The sequence below is a fragment of the Anneissia japonica genome, unplaced genomic scaffold (assembly GCF_011630105.1).
Source record: "Anneissia japonica isolate Jap-2015-1 unplaced genomic scaffold, ASM1163010v1 scaffold287979_len241728_cov154, whole genome shotgun sequence".
Taxonomy (NCBI): domain Eukaryota; kingdom Metazoa; phylum Echinodermata; class Crinoidea; order Comatulida; family Comatulidae; genus Anneissia; species Anneissia japonica.
Window position 1 is genome coordinate 18,720 of NW_022748523.1, and position 16,006 is coordinate 34,725.

General features: G+C 35.9%; 1 protein-coding gene and 1 pseudogene across 2 annotated transcripts; both read left to right on the forward strand.

The window, feature by feature from the left end:
• Positions 1-711, forward strand: part of LOC117120903 — a 5,999-nt pseudogene extending 5,288 nt beyond the window's left edge.
• Positions 712-6,851: 6,140 nt separating this feature from the next.
• Positions 6,852-15,074, forward strand: LOC117120910. 2 transcript variants are annotated; one of them, XM_033266005.1, is made up of 2 exons: positions 6,852-6,966; positions 13,282-15,074. In XM_033266005.1, the coding sequence occupies exon 2, from the start codon at positions 13,282-13,284 to the stop codon at positions 14,305-14,307; it is 1,026 nt and encodes a 341-aa protein (XP_033121896.1). In that variant the 5' UTR covers positions 6,852-6,966; the 3' UTR covers positions 14,308-15,074. The 2 variants fall into 2 exon arrangements, with proteins under 2 accessions (XP_033121896.1, XP_033121897.1); XM_033266006.1 differs by lacking the exon at positions 6,852-6,966 and adding an exon at positions 12,656-12,749.
• Positions 15,075-16,006: the final 932 nt, after the last annotated feature.

The following is a 16,006-nucleotide window of genomic DNA, read 5'->3' on the forward strand; positions in this document are numbered from 1 at the left end:
ACAGTAGTACAATATAATAAATTTACAATATCATGCTATAATACTGTAACTGTTGCTCGTAAGCCTGCTGCTTGGCAAACATACAAAATTCTCCGCTCCATGTGGAGTATTCAGTATTCCATGCCACAGCGTCTTACCAAATGTCCATTATATTCCACAGTTGAGAGAAAAAAGATAATGTTCTTAAAACCTAAGTGCTTTTTAAAGCCTAAAAACGTTCACATTTTCTGTGACAACTGTGATGTAATTTGACCATATATGGGCATGATGATATCATATTTGCAAAATCGCCAGTATTTGTGTTTTATTGAATTGAATTGTCACTTTTGTAGAGTGGACAGAGCATTGTTTGCATTATTAGTCGTGTCTGTGTAAATGAGCCGAAAATCAAATGTTTGTTCTTAATTTTCTGCTTTTTGTTTTATAATTTGTAAAGTGCACGGAGGTACTGTGCAACATGTGCTATATAAATTATTATTATTATTGTTAATATTATTATTATTATTATTACTTTATTATTATAATTATTATTAATTTTCTTTTTATTGTTTTTTATAGGTAATGCTACCAGTGTATTTGAACCATACAAGAGCTGAGCTGCTGTTCACGCTCACTATGAACACAGCAGGCGAGGGCGCTGCAGTAGATGGCCAAGAACACAGCTTCTACGAGCGAGGTGTAGCAATCCTGTGTTCAGGACTGTCAGCTTAAATTATTGTGATGCTATAAAAAAAAAATACGTGCTTGAGTAATTTGCATGCTTATCAAAGAAAAAACATCATGTTAACTGTGAAAAGAATCACTAAAAATCGTTCATAGTATTAAGCATTGAATTTATTTGTATAATCTAAACATAGCTACTGTTATCAGAATTGCATTAAAATAATTGCATTGTGTTTTGAAAATAAACATACTAATAATTAATAATTAATTAATTAATAATAATAATTAATAAATAAATAATTATATTTAATAATTAATTAATTAGTTTAAAGAATATCAGTGGTATCAGTGATGGTTTATATAGAATGTTGCTTTCAATGTGTAAAATTAATTGTTGACATGAAAATATGGTATAGTCCTGTAGTAATGGCATAATTCACATTTTTTGATTGAAGTTTCAAAATGTTGCTTATAATGTCTAAAAATAATGTTTGATAAATAATGTATTGCAACATAGAATTTTTGACGGTTAACAGTCCATTGAAATTGGCACAGACTCCTTCAATAATATCAATAATAATATATTAATATCGATTTCTTTCTTATTGCCAAGAATTTTTGAATTATCAGAGTTATAGTAGAATATCACAGTTTGATTATAATCATATAGTTTGATCAATAAACATAAAATTGTAGATTGGTAGAGCTGTGTAAACTGCATAGGTTCATTATATGAATCTATAAAAATTACATTTTTGTGGATAATCCAATGTATACTTTTTTTTAATATTGAATGGCATACAGTAGGTGTTATGTAACCTACATGTTCATTGTGTAGGAACCAATAGATATTTTTACATATTCATTATCATCATATATTGAAATTCATTTCATTTGCTTTTCTCTTTTTTTTTTAAATGAATTATTGCATGGTAATATCTTATCTTAGTTCAAAATATTTTGATTTATTTGAGAAATGAGATTCAAATGTTGTCAGTGAAATAAATGTGGTGTCATACACATGTGTTGGTTATTATATCTGTTTACATACTATCTGCCAAAGATACTATCTAGTACATACAAGATATTAATATTTCATATTCACTTAAGTGTAAAGGCGCCAATTACTCAATCGTGCGGGCACTTGTTAGGCTTAGATTATATATCATTGGCGGTGCTAACGTTGTAACAGGAACCATGGACCAAAACAAACATTTTTTTTTAAATTTTGGGTAACGATTTTTTAAATGAATCAAAAAGTAACCAAAAATTGGCCATTACATGACATATGAAAAACACGGGAGACAGTTGATCCAATTAATCCTAGCTCTCCTCGACGGGGGGGTCTTTCCCCCCCCCCCCTCCCCGCTGGCGCCACCCCTGGAAGTGAGTTAGTTACCTCTCCGCTTTTGAGAAATTTGTTGGATTTTATAAAATGACTAGATTTTATAATGTGCAATAATTATGCCATTTCGACAATATTGTTGTGTACGGCAAACATTAAATCATTAGGAATAATGGTGGGGGAAGGTAGGCCTATTTCTCAAACATCAATATTTGGATCATTAAAAACAGGCGAAAATTTGCTCCTGAACTTTTGGAGACACGAGATATCTCCTTTAACAACGTTTTTCTTGGTAAAAATCGAAAGGGAAATTAATGAAAGGTTATTCAGAGGGAAATTCCACCATACTGTATTTAGAGATGTCTTGAACCTGCAGCCTTTACAATATTACTCACCAGATTCGTAGTACGTAATCGTCATTACAGCTTTAAACTAAGGAAACCATGCAGGATTTTATATTAATCTAATAAACGTATAGACAAGTATTTGGGGTTTGTCTGTGACCCAAAACAAATATCACAAACATTATATTAAAGATACAAAAGATTACAGCTTAGGAAACCTCATATTCTCCGTTGAAAGAGGTCACTTGGGTTCATAGTAAGCAGACCTAGCATAAATATGCTATTTGGCATAATTTAAATCATTTAGCATCTATCATGCGTCATGTGCATGTGATCATTTGGCATCTATCATATGTGTCAATTTCAGCAAATTTAGCATTTAGCTTGCTTTTGACCAAGACCTTCCACCTCTAAAGTCCTCTCCCTTGTACCCTTTTATTTTTAATTTTTGGATCTTTATTTTTTACTATGTCATGATGACGATTAATTTTACTATATTTCCGTGGTGTGGCTAAGGAAAGTTTTGTTTTTCTGCGCATGTGCAGATTGTACTTACCTGGCTCATTAGCATAACAATACCACTCATAAGGCTAATTCAAGTTAGGGCTTAAACAAACCAGCTTCCTATCCTAGTAACAGTCCTTGATTTACGGCAAACATTAAATCATTAGGAAATGGTGGGGGAAGGTAGGCCTATTTCTTATCACCAAAAGTCTTCTGCTTAAAGCCGTATATAGAGGTCACTTGGGTTTTGTCCGTGACGCAAAACAAATTTCACAAACATTATATTAAAGATACAAAAGATTTTTTTTAAAAAAAGGTTATTGTTTACATCCATTTTTAGAGGATATGTAATTGGATAGACCTCAAACATCAATATTTGGATAATTAAAAACAGGCGAAAATTTGCTCCTTCTGAACTTTTTGAGACAGGAGATATCTCATTTAATAACGTTTTTCTTGGTAAAAATCGAAAGGGAAATTCATGAAAGGTTATTCAGAGGGAAATTCCACCATACTGTATTTAGAGATGTCTTGAACCTGCAGCCTTTACAATATTACTCACCAGATTCGTAGTACGTAATCGTCATTACAGCTTTAAACTAAGGAAACCATGCAGGATTTTATATTAATCTAATAAACGTATAGACAAGTATTTGGGGTTTGTCTGTGACCCAAAACAAATATCACAAACATTATATTAAAGATACAAAAGAATTTTTAAAAATAGGTTATTTTTTTACAGCAAATTACAGAGGATATGTACTCGGATAGACCTCAAACATCAATATTCAGATCATTTGAAACGGGCGACAATTTGTTCCTTCTGAACATTTGGAAACGCGTGATATGTCCTTTAATAACGTTTTTTTCTTGGTGAAAATCGAAAGGGGAATTCCTGAAAGGTTATTGAGAAGGGAAATTCATCTGTTGGGATATGTTTTTAACCTGCAGCCTTTAAATTCCTACTCACCAGATTCATAATCGTCATTACAGCTTAGAAAACCTTACCGGATTTCATATTAATCTAAACACCATAGAGAGAGGTCACTTGGGTTCATAGCAACCAGACATAGCATAAATATGCTATTTGGCATATTAAATCATTTGGCATCTATCATGCGTCATGTGATCATTTGGCATCTATCATATGTGTCAATTTCAGCAAATTTAGCATACTCTTTAGCATAATTTTGACCAAGACCTTCCACCTCTAATGGCCCCTCCCTGGTACCTCTTTATTTTGGATCCCCACGGATCATGAGAAATTTTTTGGATCTTTATTTTTAATTTTACTATATGAGTGTCATTTCCGGTCGTAGAGTTGTCCTCAAAATGTCCCACCTACCTCAGCCCCAACCATGGAGGAGCTGAGGTGTATAGACCTTCCATATTTAAACGCTGTCTCTTATACACATCTAGATGTGTATAAGAGACAGTTACAAGATTGTACTTACCTGGCTCATTAGCATAACAATACCACTCATAAGGCTAATTCAAGTTAGGGCTTAAACAAACCAGCTTCCTATCCTAGTAACAGTTAAAAGTCCTTGATTTCCGGTCATAGAGTTGTCTTCAAAATGTCCCACCTACCTCAGCCCCAACCATGGTGTAGCTGAGGTGGTATAGACCTTCCATATTTAAACGTTCCTCTCTGCCCCCTCTATTTTTAAATCCAAGGTCCACCACGTATCATGAGAAATTTGTTGGCGCTTCATTTTTAATATAAATGAGGATGATGAACTTTACTATAACAGTGTCATTTCCGGCCATCTAGAAGTGCTATTCGCGCCCCAGCCCCATTTTCTGGTTGAGGTAGGTGTGCTCCCACGACTGTCCCCTCACCTTTCAAAACAGATCTATGCGCCCCTCGGTGTAATAAACCTACGATTGCTTTACTAACTTCGCATAATCAGCCATAATGTTTCCATTATATTTACGGGGGTTTTTGAGGAGTTTGTTCGAGGTAGACATTTATATTTATTTTTGTGTATAAAATTGATGTACTAAACGACCCGTCATTGGAAATGTCACGTAGTACTGGTCTACAAACTACACAGATCCCAGGTTATAGGCAATAATTTAATTATTTAATTTGACAGGTGTCAAAATAATAAAATAATATTGTCTTTATGGGAGGGGGAGCTTTTTCGAGAGGGGTGCTATTTTTACGTTTAGCATAATTTAGTATAATTTCCCATCAGCTCTTGGCATAATATAATTCGCATCACTGGTTATACGGCTTGGGGTATGTCTGTGACGCAAAACAAATATCACAAACATTATATTAAAGATACAAAAGAATTTTAAAATATAGGTTATTTTATACAGCAAATTACAGAGGATATGTAATCGGATATGTATTTGGATCATTTGAAACGGGTGAAAATATGCTTCTTCACAACTTTTGGAGACGCGAGATATCTCCTTTAATAACGTTTTTTTTTTCTTGGTAAAAATAGAAAATTCCTGAAAGGTTATTCAGATGGGAAATTCTACTAATGTATTTAGGGATAGGGGGCTATGGTTTGAACCTTTTTACTATTCATGTCACCAGATTTGTAATACATAATCGTCATTACAGCTTTAAACTAAGGAAACCATAAAGGATTTCATATTAATCTAATAACCGTAGTTTGGTACGTCACTTGGGTTTTGTCTGAAGCAAAATAAATGTCACAAACATCATATTAAAGATACAGAAGAATAACAAAAAATAGGTTATTGTTTATAGGCTTAGCATTTTTTTGAGAATATGTAATCGGATAGACCTCAAAAAATATTTCGATCATTTGAAACAGGCAAAGAAGTTGCTCCTTCTGAACTTGCAGTTTCTTTTATTTACAACAAAATCGCAGCCAATGCTGCACATTAAACATCAAAGCATCAACTAAGCACAATCAGTGGCGTAACAGGCGGGAGGCGGGGAGGGGGCAGACTTCCCCCTGACGGTTTTACCGGGCTGACCAAGACGTCGTACCGGGCTGGGTAATAAGAGAAAAGAAAGAGGGGAGAAGGACAAAAAGAGAAAGAAGGGGAAAAGGAAAATAAAAAGTCAAAAAAAATAGAAAAATAAAGACAAGAATAAAAAGGAAGATATCATAATGACTAGACTCACAACACCCTGCAACCTCTTCTCCACTTCAAAAAGTGTCCATACCTCCTTTGATCGGCCGCCAGATATTCTCCGCAGTGGCGTAACCACCGGGGGACAAGGGGAAAATATCCATCTCTGTAGAAAAACTTTTTCCACCTCTTGAAGATCAAGATGCCATTTTCACCCCCTAAAAGTGCCTAAAAATCTAAAAATTTGCGCGCATTTCTTGCTGAGGCATGAATAATTAACCCCGTGGGTGGGGATATGCAACCGTAGCATTATGCAGTTAAAACTCTTTCGGTGGCATTAAATTGTGTGCCACATAATGAGTATAAGTTTTTTAGATTTCTGGCCTACATATCGGTCGATAAACATGGTTTATCTGTCATTAACCCAGGTTTGTCAGAAATCTGCCGAAACGGATGTTCCACTATATTGAGTAGCTGCTCTATCTTCTGCTATTTATTATCTTTGATACAAATGGCTCTCAGATCCATCGGTCCGGATCCGGAGTCCGGATTAGAAATCGTACGAATTTGATGTGAACGGTCCTCTTATTTACCACTGAACCATTTTTCACGATTTTTTTCTCCGGACCGGAATCCGGGCTTGATGTGAACGTAGCTTAATAGGGATGCTATTGCTAAGAGCATAGAAAGGCTATGTAAACTGCATTCATACCGTTGTAAGAATATACAATCAAATTTCTTGGAATTAGGCCTACTTTTAAAGACAGGAAGTTTTATTTTCTATTTCGGGCTAGCCCGAGCCCGGTATTTGCTGATGATATTCAATGGGAGGTTATAAAGGAGTGTTTCTGACATGTCATTGGTTATTAGAAAAATAGAACATCATTCGCATAATGAGTCACTGCTTGCTCCGAATCGTTTAAATGGGAAACCCCAAACATCTACCTTATTTCAACAACCGACTCAAGTTGAAACGTCCTGCTCGCACACCCGACGCTTAAAGTCATTATACTGGTTACCACAATCTAAGCAACGGCCAAAATCAAGGTAAGTGAAAGTAAGAGACGTAAGTCCGGGTGTCTATAAAATGAAGACCCCTATTTTTTCTCAAAATCAAAATTACATTTTTTGGGTCTCTGAAATTTTCAAGAGTCTTCGTTTTATAGACACCCTCTATGGTCCTACAAAACGGAGACCGAAGACCCGAAAAACGAAGACCTCAAATTATTTCTCAATTATCTTATTGAAAGTATTTCAAAATCATAATAAAACAGTTGCCAAGTACCTATTTCATTGGAATAAAATGAAAAATATCAAGAAATACTTAAAAGGTCTCCGTTTTATAGACACCCTATACGCCTTTTGGCGAATCGGTAGACACCTTGAAGTGATAACAAACAACCCAAGTCAGTGGGTGCGTAACCAACAGAAATAAGATAAGCTTTGAGGCTAAATTCTTGTCCTCATGTTATCTAAAAATTCATAACTCCATAACGGAGGGTTGTATCACATTAATTTTATCTGGAAAATGTTCTCGAAAGACTATTCTACACCACTTCATGAATTGAAAAATGTTTTTGACCTCTGTAATTAGAATGGAAAAAGAAAAGCATATCTATTAAGTAATGTATTAAAATAGGCATAATTACAATGCAGAAACATAAAGAAAGTATTTCTTTAAGTATTTCGTACTGCTACTGTTTCAGGTACCGATAATATACAGATTTCTCTTATTATAAAGTACAAGTTATGTTTTATAAGGACGTATAGTATAGTAAATCATGTTTTTAACACAGGAAACTCAATGCAGAAGCATAGTACTTCCGCATATCGATCTTATGTAGAGTATTTTGCAACCAAAAAATGCAATTTTAATCCTTCGCGCTGAGGCCTATTCCCTTATCAGCCACACGAGTCATCCTTGGAATATTGCATTATACTGCGGGGTACAAAGAACTATAGGCTCAGGAACACTATCTTACCAGCAGCAAACACGGACAGCTATAGTGACCATATTGATGTTATTAATAAACTGTTACCCTGTCTAGAAAATGGTACGATCCATCTCAATCAACGCCAGCGGTGTACAGATGCTGTGACACTAACACATTTTAAACATGAAATTTTGGCGTAATAGTAGCAACATTTCGAAAAAAATATTTCACTAGAATTCTTCTGTGATCATTATTAAACACCAAGATACAGATATTTAATGACATACTTTAATGAATTGTTCGATATTCTGACAAAACGTTTACAGGTTTCACCTAAACCATAGCACTCGCCTATCCTGGCTCAATGTAAAATGCGTCTATGAAAAACTGACCATTCGCACCCTCCTTTCATACGGTAATTTGTAAAAATGACAGACCCTTTTTTAAACCAATCAAAATAAAACTTACATCAAAAGACAACAGAACCCTCTGGAAATCGAAAAAAATGACCTTCTAACGGGGATGCGGTCATTGTAGTTGCTTACAAATATAATATTGCTACCAGTATTAGTCGGGCGATCTTAGATCGTTAGTCTAATTACCTGAGTTGTTTACAGAACTATATTCTCCTCAAACAAGATTGTTGAAGTTCAGTTGTGGTTTTTTCTTGCAGTGCCCGAAAAAATATCAGCATATTGCCCAAATTTCCACATTAATATCTGGTTAGAGGGAGACCTCCCCTATGATCCAAAAGCTGCCACAATTTTTTTCTCAAAGAAAGCATAGACGTCGGAAGCATTTTGCAAGTGGTCCAGCCATTAGGCCAAAAAAAAAAAAAAAAAAAAAAAAAAATACGGTAGGAAAAGTTATTTTTTTTAACCAATAGGCCCTAATTTGTTTATGTTTAAAAGTAGAAAATACACAAAAATTAAACAATCTTTTAATCTATATTGAAGCGCATAACGATCACATAACACTGTCGCATCGCCTACCCTGGCAAGATAGGCCCATTCTAGCATGTTTAGCTCATTAAAAAATAAATTCGTTGTAAAAAAAAAAAAAAAAAACTAAAATGCCGACCCACAATTTCGAACATTTTGGGTCGGTCTGGTGTGGCCAACACAATATTTTTTTATTTGGCCTTACAGCAAAAGCGTGGGGGGGGGGGGGTGCGGTACTTAATAAATTTGGGTTGTTAACTGCGGACATGCTTCCCATATCCACGAATACAGGACCGCTCTGGTCCATGATGTCAAACGGTCGAGTGGTTAAAAATTTGGATGGCAAAAGACTGTGGAATTGTTAAACTTGGATTTTGGACAATTAAAAAAAGGCATGATCACCAACTTCAATATGGTATATGAACAGTTAAATTGGCAATGGCAATCGTAATATATGCACTTGAAACAAATCGTGCACGAGGTACCACAGATTCAGTTCGAGCGGATACCAGTTCGAGCGATTCATTTCATGACACGCTATGGCCGGCATCTTACATTTTAATTCTATGTTGCCAAGGCAACAACGATTTGTATGCTGTATTGATGACATAGGCCTACTACACTAAGCTATAAGCTAGTGGGTTTTTTTTTTTTCTTTGATAGTAAAAAGTTCGAGCGATTCATTTTATGACACGCTCTCGCTTGCAGCTTATATTTTAATTCTATGTTGCCAAGACTACAACGATTTGTATGCTGTTTTGATGACATACTAAGCTATTAACTAGCGGTTGCTTTTTGTTTAAATTATTATTTTCATAGTCATGTATATAATGTTGATGCTAATTAGCATTGATATCAAAAACAAATTGCAGTAATATTAAAACATTACTGAATTACGAGTAGATTTATAAAGTAAGCATGATAAAAAAATAACTAAATACAATAGACTCAGATAAATTGGTTTATTGATTAATCATTATTTTGACTTTCTGATTAAAACTAGTAGACACACGCTCTCGCTGGGAGTGGTAAAGGAAATTACAATAAAAAGTGCAATACCCGGCAACTCGTGTAAATATGATTAGGCATATTATTTATATTGTGTCGGGTGTGCAAAAGGCTTCGGTGGTAAGGGTCCACATGTCAGTTTGAAGCATTTTACAAGTGGTATGGCCATTATAACAAATAAGAGCGGAAGGCAGTGGCTGCTAAACTGCAGATCTATTACTTCTATGCACTGATCAGGATTTAAAGTTATTGGGGTTTGAGTGCATACCCACCTTATTCCCACCATGTTGGCCCACTATGTTGGTAAACTACTTTTTGGCACCTCTGGATGCCCAGAGACCCTGCTGGCAACCTGTGGATCATTACCCTTTCCCTCAAGGGGGAAGCCACAATATTTTAAATTAGTATGGAAATAGAGACTATACCCTACTCAGCCCCACCATGGTTGGGCTGAGGTGGGAAATTTTAGAAAAAAAAATGGCAGCTCTAGACGCCAAAGTTAAGTGGAGATATTTATACTTACTTTAACCCCAACATGGTGGGCCTCCTGATGTACACACATTTTGAAAAAAAATATACAATATCCAGATTTCCAGAAATAGCAGCTAGCAACCTGCAACGTAGCTACATATTTCAACCCCATGAATGGGGCAGACACAATATTTAAAGTTAATAGAAGTGGACTAGATACGATCCATCTCGGCTCCACCATGGTTGAAAAAATGACTTCTCTGCCGGGAAATAGGACATGTGGATACTTTATACAAATGTATGTTCTTCACTTCAGTGGTTTACATTTAGAATGCAAGTAATCAGGGCCGACTTGACCCGTATACATTTGTGTCCAGTTCAGTCGACTTTAACCCCCAAAATTGTAAATAGTTAATTGTTATTAAATTTTATACCCCCAAACATTTTTAAAATCTATAATAATTACTAAAATGTAAGATTATTAAAAAATCCAAATGTACATAGGCAATACAAAAAGAAGCGCATGGTGGAATTTTATTAAAATCTATAACATAAAAAAGACAATGTGATGCGAACATTAATAATAAATTCATACATTTTATGGGTATCGGTATATATTTATTTTAAAATATTTGAATTGAGAAAAAGCGGTCCGGTTCCGACGGCTCTGGAAAAGTATGTTTTTTTATAACGGGCTGAAAATAAGTCTCGTTCATTGGGGTGGCATTTCCACCCTACACTCAGTACATAAAGAAGCTCCTAATAATACGGGGAGGTATCCAAGGCAGTGGCGTACATAGACTTTTTGTTTCCAACCAATATATTATTCCCACGAAATCGCCTTGTCCAAATTAGTGACCATCAAGGGCGTTGATCCGTGATTAAAAGTGGGTCGGGGGGGGGGAGGCGAAATGAAAAAAAAGCCTTGGGCTGCCCTTGGTTGGGGACCAGGGGGCGAAGCCCCGGAAGCTCTGGCGCATATAGCCTTTTTTTTAATTGTAAGCAATGCAATTAACATTTATTTCCATACGAAATTTTCAAAATATCAAGTGGCGGATCCAGTAATTTGAAATACAGCTGGGCCCAGAGAGGGACTTTTGAGATTAATCAGTGGACCTTTTGGTCTCTCCCCCTCCACCCTTCAAAACAGATCTGTGCCCTTCCCTGGGTATGACATTAAACTCCATCAAGTCAGCTCCTGATGTATGTCTTAGTGACTGCTGTTTGTTTTTAGGATGTGATCTGGTTTTTCATGTCCATTTTTCGTGATTATGACTATTCTGGATAAAGAATGCTTTGAGCAGAGGTGGATTCAACACAACAGTTCTAGAATAGATAAGTGAGTAGCATAACTCAATTACAAATATAATTTGATTTTTTTAATTCAGAACCCCAACCAGTGGCGGATCTGGTGAAGGTGAAGGGAGGGGTAGTGAATAGGGTGGCTAGCCACCCCACTTTGTTTACCATGAAAAAAATAATGGTCACTCGTCTTGTGTGTGTGCTTCTCGTGCACTCTAGTAAAACATACACTTTCTTCTTTTTTAAGATGAAAAGTGCGCAATTCTATTATAGTTTTAACTTGTTAGCGGCCATCTTGGTAGTCGGAGTTGCCAAGACTGTGATTCAAACATGGAGTAATTATCAAAAAGTACTAAAAACCTTTCAGAACCTTAGTAATCAGAGCATTTTTTTGCATTTAAAACAAACAAATACAAGAATACGACGACGATAAATTCGCCCTTGTTATAGTTCGCACTAAATGCATCCGCTCGAACTGGCATCCGCTCGAACTGACATCCGCTCGAATTGACTGGCATCCCACGGTACCAACGCTGTTCTAATATAGACAATGGGTCGTGTCTCATATTATTTGTTATATATTTATTGTTCATTATTTTCACTTGACTCGCATAAATAATTTTGTTCGAAGAACATTTATATGCAGTTTTACTTCGCAGCACTTCACTTGCAATTTGCAATTTCTAGTTATAGAAGATTGGTGAAAAATGGGGGGGGGGGAAGAAAATCGATATGATGTCCCCCTACTTTGAAAAGTGAGGGGGGGCGTCCCCTGTCCCCCACCGATCGACGCCCATGGTGACCATAAAGTACTTACTTTCCCGAAGATTTCCTTAATTATTGAGTAATTATAGCCAATGCTGATACACTCAATGCACGTGTAATCATTGGCATATCATTTTCTAGGCATGAATTGTTTGTTAGATAAGTGATAATTTTTTTTTATTGAAAATCAAACTATTAGGAAGCAAAATTGTACAATGTAATACAATTTTCCATGTAGTTATAACCGCTTAAAATGATTACATTTTGTAACCAGCAATATTAAAAGTGGTAAACTGACACTTCTTTTTTCAATAGGCATTGTGTATTATCGACAAAAAGCGGTTTCTACGCCGGTTTAATGGCTGCAGTACATGAAGTGACCCTCAGGGGAGGAGAAAGTTATTGAAAAGTGCGACATCTAGTCCCGAGCGGATAGAGACCTCGTTTATTTGCGCTCTATAAATCCATTTATTATTATTATTATTATTATTATTATTATTATTATTATTATTATTATTATTATTATTATTTATTATTTATTATTACATGAGACATGCTTACTGTCACGACCTAGCCGATGATTATACTGTTGTCTTGTGTTGTATTTATTCATGCTTATGCTTTCTGCAGTTTCATCAGTGAAACGAAATAATTCAGATCTCAAGTTGCAATGATGTAGGCCCCGTATAGGTTTCTCGACCCCTTTCCAAAACTTTGCAAAGCCATTTTACGCCTCGTGCCTATCTACAATTCATGAGATTGATTTGAGTACTATGAACAAATCCATTTCATTTTCTTGCAGCGTTATTTAAGCTCCCCTTTCGGTGCGTTAACATACACGCTTAGAAATATGTCAATACAGTTCACTGTAAAATTGAAATTTCCCCAACACAAATTGCCTTTTTAGGATTTAACTCCTAATTTTCTTCTTTACCTTACAGATGTCTGTTGTTGAAACTCAATTAAATGATCTCGCAGTTACCGTGAAGGACGTACCGAAAAGAATGCGGGTGTTTTCCCTCTGTATGAGATCTCTCTATGCGGAGACAGCGCTGAGCGGATCGTCAGACACCACCAGGAAGATCAACAAGATACGAGACGACACCAGGAAAGATGCTTTGGTCTATGTCAAAGGAGTTCTACCAGCATCTACCATGCTGGTGAGAAACCTCAAAGACTTCTTTGAGAACTACGAAGCACTTGGTTTTGAGGATTGGAAAGAAATTCTCCCTGACATCTTGGAGGATGTAAAAGGTTATCAGCAATGCTGTGTGGAAATTGTCGAACTGCACAAGAAGATAATGACCCCATTGAAGGAGAGACAGGATGAAGCAAAGGTACTCGTTGCCGAACTGAAGAACTTGACGAAGGAATTAGAGAAAAAAAAAAGAGAACTAGAAGAGTCTGCTCAAACCAAAAGTATCTGGGCGGCTGCGCTTTTCTTTGTTCCAGTTGTAAATGTAGTTGCAACACCATTACTATGCAAGAGTGCTGATGATGATTTGGTGAATTCGGTAGCGAAAAATGCTCAATGCGTTGTCAATAATGCAGCAGTTGTTGTGATAAGTGAGGCCATGATTCCAGCTCTAGCGGAATTCATTGGTGGTTTGGAGAGTATCGCTGGTTTTTTCAAAGTGGTTGAAGAAGAGCTCACTACATTTCATAACAGAGGGGAAATGGCTATGGAGGATGCCAAAAAGCAGCACTACTTACTGATGAAAAATGAAGCAAAGGAGATCAGGCAAGGTTGTAGGGAGTTCTTCGCCATGATACCTGGAATAACAACCGACTTTGAATGCATTCCACAGTCTGGAAATGACGAGAATTACGTCGACAGATGGTTGAAAAAACAACAGGAGGAGATCAAAGAGAAGTACACGAAATGTCTCACTGGGAAGTTAAGGAGAATGTTGACCTATTTTTCAACCGCTGAAGGGGAAAAGCTAATGATTAAAGGGAAGGATTAGAAGAACTTCACACAGAACTCGTGATTATGGTGTTTGTTTCTGCTTTCTGCTTAATAATAACATTAACTTCATTTTTGTTAGAGTAATTAATGATTGTGTATAACCTTTATTAGGAATCTAAATAATCATTATTCTTTCATCTCAGCCAGTACATGTAAAGTTTTCACTCCTAGAGACTTTTATCTGTATGTAAAATTAGGGAATATACTTTAAGTCATTATCTCCGTTCGACGATTTTTGCTAAGCTTTCATTTGGTCTTTCTCTGATCAGGTGATGCACTGAGACTTCGGCGTGGAAATATGATGAACTGAAAATATAATTTCAAGTTGATCGGCGTGTTGATTGTAAAACTAATTAGGACACATGTGCAACTTGTGTTAAATATTTTGTAGGTAACTGGTACATTTATTGTTTGGCTAAATCTATGTAAATTACAAGTAGATTGTGTTTTTCAGGTATCTAATTGTAAAACTTAGTTTTTTCGTCAAATATTTTGAAGCCTGTAAAACTGTTTTACTTTATAGATGTAATGCCTCCCTAGGCCCTATCGCACATGGGAACCTCTAACTCTTCCATGCTCTGCAAACCTCAGGCCAGTTGCGTGGCGGTCGGTGCGATTGCACCGATGACTGTGCTCCGGTGACAAGTACCTATTAAGAAAAATAACCACCCATCTTAGCCGATCTTAAAGGGTTAGTATTGATATTAAACTTGCAGTCAGTAAACCAGACGGATCCCATTTACTCTTTACGGCCCATATAGATATCCAGACTGTATGATACAGATGGTGTATCATACAGTCATCTGTATTTAGAACGGATGAATCTTACACCTAATATTACACAAATTCGCAAACTGTCACGGGATATCATTTCTTTGTAAACGGAAATCACGTTCTGTATTATGTTGCTTGTATTTACCTGCACATGCATGTATTAACATTTCTTTAGTTACTTTTCAATTTTGCTAGCTCAGCTTTTTATTCAATTGTTTCAACGTATTTTATATACCATTTCTTTTCATATAGTTAAAATATGTTCGGTCGGTCAGTTTTTTTGAATTAAGTAAATGTTGTTTTTTGACCGCAAAAGATAACCTGCACTAAAACATTACAGAGTGTGCAAACTCTCAAACGTTTCAATTTTACGGTTTGACTGTTTTCTTTTTAGCTTTTGTCTCTTCCTTTTATATCAGTGATATGTTAGGCCCCATAAAAATTATTAGTTTATCACTCTATCAAAGAATAAAAACTGATGAGGGAGTTTTTATTTTTCGTCGGGGAAAAAAACCACAATTTTTCGGGGAGAAAAAAATATTATATGCATTATGTAAGTATCAGTAGACTTTACAATCCATTAAATAAACCTTTGAAACCCCTAAATTGTTCGAAACATTATAAGCGACGATCGACAACGCCCCGATGCTCTTAGGGGGCATAGCAAGACACTGAAAAAATAAATGACACAAATAAATAAATTTAAAAAAAAGGGGGAACACATGTTGAATTGAATTTACCCTCAGATTGCAGAACAGTACTCCTTAGATGCATTATGCAGACTTGCAGGGCATCGATCATAGGTGCACAAGCCTGCCGTGAAAGTAATAAGAATGTGATGGCGAAAAAAGAAGACCATGTTTCAAACTTTCTGCACTGCAAAATGTACTTTGAACATTGAATGGATGTCCTACAAAGATCTT